Source organism: Pristiophorus japonicus, chromosome 3 (assembly GCF_044704955.1).
Source record: "Pristiophorus japonicus isolate sPriJap1 chromosome 3, sPriJap1.hap1, whole genome shotgun sequence".
Classification (NCBI taxonomy): Eukaryota; Metazoa; Chordata; class Chondrichthyes; family Pristiophoridae; genus Pristiophorus; species Pristiophorus japonicus.
In genome coordinates, this window is record NC_091979.1 from 269892312 (window position 1) to 269905052 (window position 12741).

Consider the following 12741-nt stretch of genomic DNA (forward strand, 5'->3'; position numbering starts at 1 on the left):
TGAAAGGGAAATCATGTTTGACAAATCTTTGAGATCTTTGAGATTGTAAATAGGTGGTGTATTTGGATTTTCAGAGGCATTCGATAAGGTGCCACGCAAGAGGTTATTAAATAAGATTAGGACTCATGGGATTGGGGGTAATATACTAGCATGGATTTGAGGATTGGTTAATGGACAGGAAACAGAGAGTAGGAATAAATAGGTCATTTTCAGGTTGGCAGGCTGTAACTAGTAGGGTACCACAAGGATCGGTGCTTGGGACCTGAGCTATTCACAATCTATATCAATGATTTGGATGAGGGGACCAAATATAATATATCCAAGTTTGCTGATGATACAAAGCGAGGTGGGAAAGTAAGCTGTGAGGAGGCTGCAAAGAGGTGTCAAGGAGATATAGACAGGCTAGGTGAGTGGACAAGAACATGGCAAATGTGGAGAAATGTGAAGTTATCCACTTTGGTCGGAAAAATAGAAAAGCAGAGTATTTTTTAAATGGTGAGAGATTGGGAAATGTTGGTGTTCAGAGGGACCTCGGTGCCCTTGTACACGAATCACTGAAAGTTAACGTGCAGGTAAAGCAAGCAATTAAGAAAACAAATGGTATTTGCCCTTTATTACAAGAGGATTTGAGTATAAGAGTCAAGGCATCTTACTGCAATTATATAGGGTCCTGGTGAGAACACACCTGTAGTGTTCTGTGGAGTTTTGGTCTTACCTGAGGAAGGATACACTTGTCATAGAGGGAGTTATATGAATGTTCAGCAGACTGATTCCTGGGATGGTGGGATTGTCCTATAAGGAGAGATTGAGTAGTCTAGGCCTATATTCTCTAGAGTTTAGAAGAATGAGAGGTGATCTAATTGAAACATACAAAATTCTTACAGGGCTTGACAGGTATGATACAGGGAGGATGTTTCCTCTGGCTGGGGAGTCTGGAGCCAGTGTCACAGTCTCAGAGTAAGGTCTGGGCCATTTAAGACTGAAATGAGGAGAAACTTCTTCACTCAGAGGATGGTAACTCTTTGGAATTCTCTAACACAGAGGGCAGTGGAGGCTTAGTCTTTGAGTATATTGAAGACAGAGATTGATAGATTTTTGTATATTAAGGGAATCAAGTGATAGGGGAATAGTGCAGGAAAGTGGAGTTGAGGTAAAAGATCAGCCAAGATCTTACTGAATGACAGAGCAGGCTCAAGGGGCCGAATGACCTACTCCTGCTCTTATTTGTTATGTTCTTAAGTTGTTATGTTCTTAAAGTGTTTGGCGTCCCTCCATAGGTCCTCCTCTTCCAAATATGTCTGATAGGGGATTCGCTTTGAAACCTGTTGGTGCCACTAATGGTGCTGGGGAAAGGAGAAGTAATTTACAGCTGGAGGCACAAAGGTGTACCAGACCCATTTCAAATGGGCATTATCATTATTTTACATCTTGTCGACGAAGACAGTTGGAGATGTTGTGCACGATGAGCAACATCCCCAAATAATATTGAAATAAAGCATTCGCCGTTTGGAAACTACAATTGGCCACCTGGCAACATCCCTCTCACCCTTTGTAAGGACTTTAAACAGGAGGAGAGGGCTTAATCAGAAACAATTATATAAATGATAATTTAAAGATGAACAAAAGGATAAGAGCAAACATCAGGTCACAAACAGTGCCATAGATACACCAGGTGAAGTGAATACTATAATAACTAAACTAGTTGCAGTAGGAGTGACAAATAAGAAATGTGTTAAGTTGTGAGAAAGGCAGCATCAGGCCAGAAGGACAGGTCTCTTGCCCAAATAGGAGTTTTATAACCCAGGGAGACTAAGAAATAAATGGAGTAATTTATTGGCTAAAATACAGCTTAGAGGGTATGACAGGGTGGCCATTACAGAGACATGGCTGCAAGCTGGTCATGATTGGGAGTTAAATATTCCAGGCTATAAGGTCTTTCGAATAAAAGGGAAAGTGGAAGAGGAGGAGTTGTCGCCGTATTGATTAAAGATACTATTACAATATTAGTATGAGAGGATATAAGTTATGGAAAGCAATCAGCAGAGACTATGGCTGGAATTGAAGAATAAGGGAGGACATAAAATTGTAATGGGAGTAGTCTACAGGTCTCCTGAAAGCACCAAAGAAATGGCAGAATGTTTTAATTCGGAGATTTGAGAGGCTTTTGCAAAAGCAAAGTTGTTTTAATGGGAGTCTTTAATTATCATATAGATTGGGAAGAGTAGAGTAATCCAAGTCAGAAAGGTAATGGAGTTCTCGAGTGCATTCAAGATAGTTTTCTGGAGCAATATGTTCTAGAATCAACAAGAGGGCAGGCCATACGAGATTTAGTAATGAACCAGACTTAGTTAATAATCTAACAATAAGGGAACATTTATGTAAAAGTGATCATAATATGAACGAATTTAATGTTAGGTTTGAAAAGAAGAAACTTTACACAATTGATTCTAAATTTTGGTAAAGTGAACTTCAATGGGATGAGACAGAGACTGACTACAGTAAACTGCTCAAAACTGTTATCGGGTAAAACTACAGATGACCAGTGGGGTGAGTTCAAAAAATAATTTAGTTCAACACAGGACAATATATATTCAATTCCAGAAGACATTCGATAAGGTTCCACATAAAAGACTATTAGCTAAAATTAGTTGTATAGTAAGTGTCGACTGGAGCATAAAATTACAAATTGGCATTTATAGATTAAATGAGTGGGCAAAACTGTGGCAGATGAATTTCAATGCAAGCAAGTGTGAGGTCATCCAGTTTGGACCAAGAAAGGATAACTCCGAGTATTATTTAAATGGTGAAAAGTAGAGGTCCAAAGAGATTTAGGGGTCCGTGTACACAGATCACTACGATGTAAGTAGTTTAAGAAAAAAATTTAATGTTAGCCTGGATAACTAGAGGTCTAGAATGTAAAGGCAAGAAAGTCTTGCTACAGCTGTACAAGTCCCTGGTTAGACCTCGTCTGGAGTACTGTGCACAGTTCTGGGCACACACCCTAGGAAGGATATATCGGCCTTGGAAGGAATGCAACACAGATTCACCAAAATATTAGCAAGGTTCCAAGGGTTAGATTATGAATAAAGATGACATAAACGAGGCTTTTATTCCCTGGAATATAAAAGATCAAGGGGCGATTTGGTTTAGGTTTATAGGATCGTGAAAAGAATTGACAGTGGAGAGAGGAACTTTTTCAGCTAGTGGGGGGTGTCTAGGACAAGGGGACATGAATTAAAATCAGAGCCAGCTAATTCAGGAGAGAAGTTAGGAAATACTTCTTCATGCAAAGGGTGGGAGAAGTGTGGAACTCTCTCCAACAAAAAGCAGTAGAGGCCAGCACAATTAATAATTTTAAACCTGAAATTGATAGATTTTTGCTAGACAAGGCAGGTGGCTGTAGATAAGACACATATCAGCCATGATCTCATTGAATGGGTGGAACAGACTTGAGTTGCTGAATGGCGTATTCCTGTTCCTATCTTCCGATGTGCACAAACACAGACAACAGGAAAAGAAATTGTCCTCAAGTGAATATATTGATCACTTTAGAATGAAAGAAGTTCATTACATTTATTTTAAAATTGTAATATTCAACCCTGTTTGTAATAAAGTTAATTTCCGATCTAACTTAACATTTACTGTATACAGGCTCATGCAGATACAACTGTGGGGGATATTCATCAGGTTGTTCCTGTAATTACAATTGTGGTTATTATGGCAACTGTTGCCCTGACTTCTGTGACCAGTGTTCTTACATAAATTACGGTAAGAAAACTTTTAGAAAATAAATTAATATTTAAATGTAAAAGTTAAGAAATAAACTGATAAGAATAATGTCTGAATTAACAATAGGACTTGATTGAAGATTATTGCTCATATTGAGAATCAGTGTAGCTGAGTCCTGATGATGTGAGATATTTTTCTGCAGTGTAGAACGTGATCCTTGAGATTATTGTCAGAACACATCTTTTCCTGTTATCTTCAAATATTAAAACCGGGTCAGTCTGAAATACAATAACTCAGTTCAGTTACAGGTGTCCGGCTTTGGGACATTTGCTTCAACTTGTTGAGTTTGTTCTCATGCTTCACTGCTTTGGATAGTGCTTCTGGTGAGGTTAATTCCAGTAAGAAAGCAGAGATCACCACTGAGTGGGAGGAGACAAATGCTGACAGTTTCATGCAACATTTTGTCGGGGTGTGGCTTGATGTTATATTCTGAGACATTTGCACACTACATTAATAATAAAGCCAATTGTATCACAATATAGGAAGCTCAAATTAAGTTTGATTCAAACCACAAAATATTCCAATTAAATTAAGCATATTTGCATGTATCCCTTGGCAGGAGCTCCCATATTTGGCTGAGGCCCTTGGGCACAGGCCCTGTGGGCCCATGTGTGAGTCCACCCGGCAAAAGGTACAGTTTATAATCAAAAAAGTGCTTTATTTCAATGCAGAGCTTATTCCAGCATTTTAAAAATACGAAGGGAATCAGTATAGTTGTGAATTTTTGTTTTGTGTTATACATGGAGAGCTTGAATCAAATGTAAGTGACTCACAACTAAATCATCATCAAAAGCATTCCCTTGGAGTCGAGGATGACTTGCTTCCGCACTAAAAGTGAGTTCTCAGGTGACTGAAGAGTCCAATGTGGGACCTACAGTCTCTGTCACAGATGGGGCAGACGGTGGTTGAAGGAACGGGTAGGTGAGGTGGCTCGGTTACCGCGCACTCCTTCCGCTGTCGATGCTTGGCTTCAGCTTGCTCTCGACGAAGAAACTCGAGGTATTAAGCGCCTTCCCGGATGCTTTTCCTCCACTTTGCATGGTCTTGGGCCAACTAAAATCTGACTGATGGATGACAGCAGAGTTTGGGCTGATAACATATGGAATGGATTATAATCTTGTTTACAGAACGTACACTGGCTGGAAGTATTCAAAACTGAACTGGACAGATTACAATGTAACAGGGAGTAAAGAGACACAGGCTTGAGATTAAGGATGAAGGAGATGCCACTTGTCCAAACAGGTCCTGGGCCGAGACTGAAGTGATGCTTGAGGAAGATTCCCTCAAGTTGCTACTTGTTAGTGAGGCCATAAATACAATGGAAACATTTTCTATGTTTGCAATTTGTAGTAAAATCCATCCATGTTCCAAAAGAAGGTGTTTATTATTTTGCTACAAATAGCAATCAGAGGAGTTCTTCCCTTATGTGTGCAATGTCACTAATCAATATTGAGTAGAGGAAATCTTTGATGAGGATGAGCCTAGAGCAAATAATCTAAATGAGAGCGCCTTTTATAAAAAAATCATGTTAATTATGTGTTAAATTAATATTTCAATGAGAATGAATGTAAGCGAATTCTTCAAAAACACTTGACAAAGCAAATAAACTGAATGTGTTCCTCTCCAGGATACTGCGGTAGTCCTACTACAGGTCAGTAACAATCAAATTCATCCTTTTAAAAAAATTGTTGGGTTGTACATATGCTGACCATTTATAAATTAACGATTAATCTTAATGGCTGTATTCAGAGAATCACATTGTTGATTTGATAAAGTCTTTGTATGCTTGTGTCTAAAGTCTATGGACTGGATTTTCTGGTATTTTGCGCTCCGGGTTTCACCCTGGAACGGCGTGAAAGGCGGCGGTGAGGTCTTCAGCGCCCCACCGCATTTCTCGAAAGGGCCTAAAATCCAGCCCTATTATTGACGTAGCTAAGCAGTGTGTTCTACATTGTACTATTTTGATGCTGTTTTATTGCAATGTTAATATCTCCAGCAAAGTCTTCTCTCCTTCTATGTGGTTGTGTTGCTGTGTTCTGTCACTGATTATTAAAATGTCCACTGTGAAAACACAGAATTATTCAGCTCGTGCGGAAAATGAAAATGAGATTCTCCAAAAATAGCTGTCATGCCATTTCTAGCCCAGATGAACACACACACAATTTATTTGGTAAATATCGGTGATCCAAGAATAATCACCAGTGTACCGTCGCATTGTCTGAGGAGTTGTATAGCTGGAGAAGAGCAAGATATTAAAGGGGACATTTTCTGCCTCTGTGGTTCCATCAGGGAACATTTCCGGGGGACCCGAGTGACAGCGGCCCAGAATATCTTTGTGGGCCTGGGAGAGGCACTCCCCTGCTCTGGCAATCTTCCACCTACATTTGCAGCACCTTGCAGGGTGTGCGTCTCCACTTGCCCACTATTCCTCGCCCCGGATCAGTGGGGTCAGCGGCAGATTTCACTGCAGACGCAGTCTCAGTGAAACTGCCACATGTCACTTTCTTGAGGAGTGTTCCCAGTATTGTTTTTTCAAGCTTCTCAAAAGTATTGCACAAAGTTTGAGGCTTGAATAACTATGAAAAGTATTAACTATGGCTTCATTTTTGTCGGCCCCTAATTTGCAGTCAGCGGCGATGCGATGCCGATCTCGCGATCTCTGTGGCAAGAACCTCAGCTTCCTCGACGTGTAGTTGATTGCAGTGCTGTCAATAGCGGATTGCCAGCTTAGAGCAGCAGTGATGTCATCAAGCTGTTTAAGCAGCCAATGACATTGAAGAATTCTCAAAGACAGCAAATCTGAGTCAAAAGCGCTGATTATCTACTATTTTAAAAAATGTTACAAAGAGTGAAATAAAGATTGGGAAGTACACATGAACTTAAGATATGAGCTGAAATATGATGAACAAACTTCAAAAATATATATATATATACATTTTTAAATCTCGTAATCTTTATCATAAGAGAGAAATTTGACATTCCACAAATATAAGATTAGTATTTCAGGGCCAGAAAATTTGTTTAGCACACAATATGCTATTAAAACCCCAATTACACCTATTCCTAAAAGGCTCAACATTCAATGGGGCGTTTAACAGCGAGCTTAGCCCAAATTTTCTTCAGTTTCACTGATCTCACTGATTGCCAGCTAGGTGGGGGGGGAGGCGGGGGGCAGCGATGTCACAGCACAGCCTCTGTCGGATCAGTGAATTACTGACTGCAACTTCAGGATTTCTGTGTTTAGCTGCGCATGCGCTAAATCCTGAAGTTATGGTCAGTTTCAGAGGGTTAATGACAGCGAATGCTGACAGTTCGTCGTCATTATCCATTGCTGTATCCGGCCCAGTATTTTGACCGTCCCTACTAGACGAAATAGATCAACAGCTACTCAAAATGACCTCAAACTAATGTTAAATTCTTTCCAGTCTGCACATACTGGTGTTTGTGTATTGGCAGGTTACACAGAACATCTTTTCAGCAGCATGAAGTGCTTTATATCCATTTGTAGGTCCTCTTATTTTAAACATGTCCGATAGGCAATGCCCTTTGAAACCTGTTGGTGCCACTAATGGTGCTGGGGAAAGGAGAAGTAATTCACAGCTGGTGGCGCAAAGTTGCATCAGACCGATTTCGAATGGGTATAATTAATGTTTTACATCTTGTTGGCCAGGACAGTGGGAGATGGTGTGCAAGACCATCAGGTCCCCAAATTAATATTGAAATGAAGCATTTGCCACTTGAGAACTACCGTGGCCATCTCACAAAAGGTGCCGGTGGGGTCCCCTCTTACCCTTTCTAGGGGTGGTGGGAGTAAACCGACACTCACCTAGGCTGACAATCATCTGTCATCATTTGCAGCATCTTTGGTGAGGGTTGCGGGGAGGGGTGGGAGCGGTTTGCCTGCTTCTTCTCTACCCTTTCCTATACCCCGCGAACCTCAGCAGGGTCAGCGGCAGAACTCAGTGGTGGGCACGATGCCATTTTGTCTTTCTTTCCAACCCCTAGTTTGTATTTCTTTCTCGCTCACTCTCCCCCATTTTGTTTTTCTCTCTCTTCCCCTCGCCGCAGTTTGTGTTTGTCTCTCCCTCCGTCCCTTAGTTTGTGTTTCTCTCTCCCTCCTTCCCTTATTTTGTGTTTCTTTCCCTCCCTCCCCAGTTGGTGTTTTTCTCTCGCTCCCTCTCCAGTTTGTGTTGTTTTCTCTCTGCAGATGCTGCCTGACTTGTTGAGTATTTCCATCCTTTTTGTGTTTTTATTTAAGATTTCAAGCATCCGAAGTATTTTGCTTTTGTATTCATGAATAATCCTTATATCATTTTGTCACTACAAACATTGTTGCATTTGATGTGAAATTGTTTTTCCCATCGCTTTAAATAGAAGAAGATGGCGAAGACTTCTCTTCTTTTAGGCATTTATGTTGCTGATTGTCAAAATATTTACCGTGTAAACAGAGAATCATTCAACTAGTGCGGAAAATGAAAATGAGATTCTCCAAGATATCTGAGAAAATATGTTGTGTGATTGTATAATTTTCCAGCCTGGATAATTAATCATAAAATGTTCCTGGTAAGTATTGCTGATTCAGGAATGATCACCAGTGTAGCATGGCACAGTGTGACGGGTTGTGGAGCAGCAAAAAAGAAATAATAAAGGGACATTTTCCACTGCTGTGATTCTAGCCCAAGTCATTTCTGACAGCGGCCCAGGATATAATTATGGGCCCCAGAAAGGGACTCCAGCTCTCCACTGGTCTGGCAAACTACCACCTACATTTCCAGCATCTTTGCAGGTGGGGGCGAGGGTGGAGGGGGAGGGTCCGGGGGAGGGGTGTTGTCTCCTCTTGGCTACTATCCTGGACCGCGTGCACTTTAACAGGGTTCGTGGTGGATTTCAGTTGGGGCGTAGTCCCAGGAAAACTGACTGATATCATCTTCTTGAGGAATTTCCTGGCCATTGCTTTTTCTTGAATGTTTCGCAAAAGGATTGTGCAAAGTTTGAGTATTGAGAAAAATATTAATTATGGCTTTGTGTTTATTATTTTGACAGCCGTTACTCCTGAACCATCTACAACAACAGGTATTCAAAAATATCCTCAAAATAACCTTAATTCCTTTCCAGTTTGCAGATGCTGGTGTTTGTGTATTGGTAGGTAGCACAGGGCATCTTTTCTGCAGCAACTGAAATCAGTCGTTGGGAAAATGCTAGAATCTATGATTTAGGATGTGGTAACAGGGCACTTAGAAAAGAATAATAGGATTGGGCAGAGTCAACACGGACTTATGAAAGGGAAATCATGTTTGACAAATCTTTGAGATCTTTGAGATTGTAAATAGGTGGTGTTTTTGGATTTTCAGAGGGCATTCGATAAGGTGCCACGCAAGAGGTTATTAAATAAGATTAGGACTCATGGGATTGGGGGTAATATACTAGCATGGATTTGAGGATTGGTTAATGGACAGGAAACAGAGAGTAGGAATAAATAGGTCATTTTCAGGTTGGCAGGCTGTAACTAGTAGGGTACCACAAGGATCGGTGCTTGGGACCTGAGCTATTCACAATCTATATCAATGATTTGGATGAGGGGACCAAATATAATATATCCAAGTTTGCTGATGATACAAAGCGAGGTGGGAAAGTAAGCTGTGAGGAGGCTGCAAAGAGGCGTCAAGGGGATATAGACAGGCTAGGTGAGTGGACAAGAACATAGCAAATGTGGAGAAATGTGAAGTTGTCCACTTTGGTCGGAAAAATAGAAAAGCAGAGTATTTTTTAAATGGTGAGCGATTGGGAAATGTTGGTGTTCAGAGGGACCTCAGTGCCCTTGTACACGAATCACTGAAAGTTAACGTGCAGGTAAAGCAAGCAATTAAGAAAACAAATGGTATTTGCCCTTTATTACAAGAGGATTTGAGTATAAGAGTCAAGGCATCTTACTGCAATTATATAGGGTCCTGGTGAGAACACACCTGTAGTGTTCTGTGGAGTTTTGGTCTTACCTGAGGAAGGATACACTTGTCATAGAGGGAGTTAAATGAATGTTCAGCAGACTGATTCCTGGGATGGTGGGATTGTCCTATAAGGAGAGATTGAGTAGTCTAGGCCTATATTCTTTAGAGTTTAGAAGAATGAGAGGTGATCTAATTGAAACATACAAAATTCTTACAGGGCTTGACAGGTACGATACAGGGAGGATGTTTCCTCTGGCTGGGGAGTCTGGAGCCAGTGTCACAGTCTCAGAGTAAGGTCTGGGCCATTTAAGACTGAAATGAGGAGAAACTTCTTCACTCAGAGGATGGTAACTCTTTGGAATTCTCTAACACAGAGGGCAGTGGAGGCTTAGTCTTTGAGTATATTGAAGACAGAGATTGATAGATTTTTGTATATTAAGGGAATCAAGTGATAGGGGAATAGTGCAGGAAAGTGGAGTTGAGGTAAAAGATCAGCCAAGATCTTACTGAATGACAGAGCAGGCTCAAGGGGCCGAATGACCTACTCCTGCTCTTATTTGTTATGTTCTTAAGTTGTTATGTTCTTAAAGTGTTTGGCGTCCCTCCATAGGTCCTCCTCTTCCAAATATGTCTGATAGGGGATTCGCTTTGAAACCTGTTGGTGCCACTAATGGTGCTGGGGAAAGGAGAAGTAATTTACAGCTGGAGGCACAAAGGTGTACCAGACCCATTTCAAATGGGCATTATCATTATTTTACATCTTGTCGACGAAGACAGTTGGAGATGTTGTGCACGATGAGCAACATCCCCAAATAATATTGAAATAAAGCATTCGCCGTTTGGAAACTACAATTGGCCACCTGGCAACATCCCTCTCACCCTTTGTAAGGACTTTAAACAGGAGGAGAGGGCTTAATCAGAAACAATTATATAAATGATCATTTAAAGATGAACAAAAGGATAAGAGCAAACATCAGGTCACAAACAGTGCCATAGATACACCAGGTGAAGTGAATACTATAATAACTAAACTAGTTGCAGTAGGAGTGACAAATAAGAAATGTGTTAAGTTGTGAGAAAGGCAGCATCAGGCCAAAGGACGGGTCTCTTGCCCAAATAGGAGTTTTATAACCCAGGGAGTCTAAGAAATAAATGGAGTAATTTATTGGCTAAAATACAGCTTAGAGGGTATGACAGGGTGGCCATTACAGAGACATGGCTGCAAGATGGTCATGATTGGGAGTTAAATATTCCAGGCTATAAGGTTTTTCGAATAAAAGGGAAAGTGGAAGAGGAGGAGTTGTCGCCGTATTGATTAAAGATACTATTACAATATTAGTATGAGAGAATATAAGTTATGGAAAGCAATCAGCAGAGACTATGGCTGGAATTGAAGAATAAGGGAGGACATAAAATTGTAATGGGAGTAGTCTACAGGTCTCCTGAAAGCACCAAAGAAATGGCAGAATGTTTTAATTCGGAGATTTGAGAGGCTTTTGCAAAAGCAAAGTTGTTTTAATGGGAGACTTTAATTATCATATAGATTGGGAAGAGTAGAGTAATCCAAGTCAGAAAGGTAATGGAGTTCTCGAGTGCATTCAAGATAGTTTTCTGGAGCAATATGTTCTAGAATCAACAAGAGGGCAGGCCATACGAGATTTAGTAATGAACCAGACTTAGTTAATAATCTAACAATAAGGGAACATTTATGTAAAAGTGATCATATGAACGAATTTAATGTTAGGTTTGAAAAGAAGAAACTTAACACAATTGATTCTAAATTTTGGTAAAGTGAACTTCAATGGGATGAGACAGAGACTGACTACAGTAAACTGCTCAAAACTATTATTGGGTAAAACTACAGATGAACAGTAGGGTGAGTTCAAAAAATAATTTAGTTCAATACAGGGCCAATATATATTCAATTCCACAAGACATTCGATAAGGTTCCACATAAAAGACTATTAGCTAAAATTAGTTGTATAGTAAGTGTCGACTGGAGCATAAAATTACAAATTGACATTTATAGATTAAATGAGTGGGCAAAACTGTGGCAGATGAATTTCAATGCAAGCAAGTGTGAGGTCATCCATTTTGGACCAAAAAAGCATAGCTCCGAGTATTATTTAAATGGTGAAAAGTAGAGGTCCAAAGAGATTTAGGGGTCCGTGTACACAGATCACTAAAATGTAGGTAGGTGAAGAAAAGAATGTAATGTTAGCCTTGATAACTAGAGGTCTAGAATGTAAAGGCAAGGATGTCTTGCTATAGCTATACAAATCCCTGGTTAGACCTCGTCTGGAGTACTGTGCACAGTTCTGGGCACACACCCTAGGAAGGATATATTGGCCTTGGAAGGAATGCAGCACAGATTCACCAGAATATTACCAGGGTTCCAAGGGTTGGCTTATGAGGAGAGATTACATAAACTAGGCTTGTATTCCCTGGAATATAAAAGATTAGGGGTGATTTGGTTTAGGTCTTTAGGATTTTAAAAAGAATTGACAGGGGAGAGAGAAACATTTTCTGCTGGTGGGGTGGGTGTCTGGGACAAGGGGACATGACCTTAAAATCAGAGCCAGGCCTTTCAGGAGAGAAGTTAGGAAACATCTCTTCACGCAAGGGTGCGAGAAGTGTGAACCTTTCTCCTACAAAAAGCAGTAGAGGCGAGCTCAATTAATATATTTGAAGCTGAGATCTCGATTTTTGCTGGACAAGGTTATAACAAGATATGGAGCCAAGGCAGGTGAATGGAGTTAAGACACAGATCAGGCACAATCTCATTGTGTGGCAGAGCAGTCTTGAGGGGCTGAATGGCCAACACCTGTTCCTATCTTACTGTCTTCCTCTGTGGACAAACACAGACAACAAGTAGTGAAACTGTCCTCAAGTGAATATATTGATCCACGTTAGAATGATAAAAATTCATTATATTTATTTTAAAATTGAAATATTCAACCCTGTTTGTAATAAAGTTAATTTCCGATCTAACCTAACATTTACTGTA

General features: G+C 40.4%; 1 protein-coding gene across 5 annotated transcripts in view; it reads left to right on the top strand.

Annotated features, from left to right (window-relative positions):
- Positions 1-12741, top strand: part of LOC139260284 (scavenger receptor cysteine-rich domain-containing protein DMBT1-like) — a 280342-nt gene that overhangs the window by 147906 nt on the left and 119695 nt on the right. For all 5 annotated transcript variants that reach the window (XM_070876709.1, XM_070876707.1, XM_070876710.1 and 2 more), the window contains 3 exons: positions 3652-3768; positions 5417-5440; positions 8833-8862. In XM_070876709.1, the coding sequence (XP_070732810.1) occupies positions 3652-3768; positions 5417-5440; positions 8833-8862 (171 nt within the window). The remainder of the gene's footprint in view (positions 1-3651; positions 3769-5416; positions 5441-8832; positions 8863-12741) is intronic.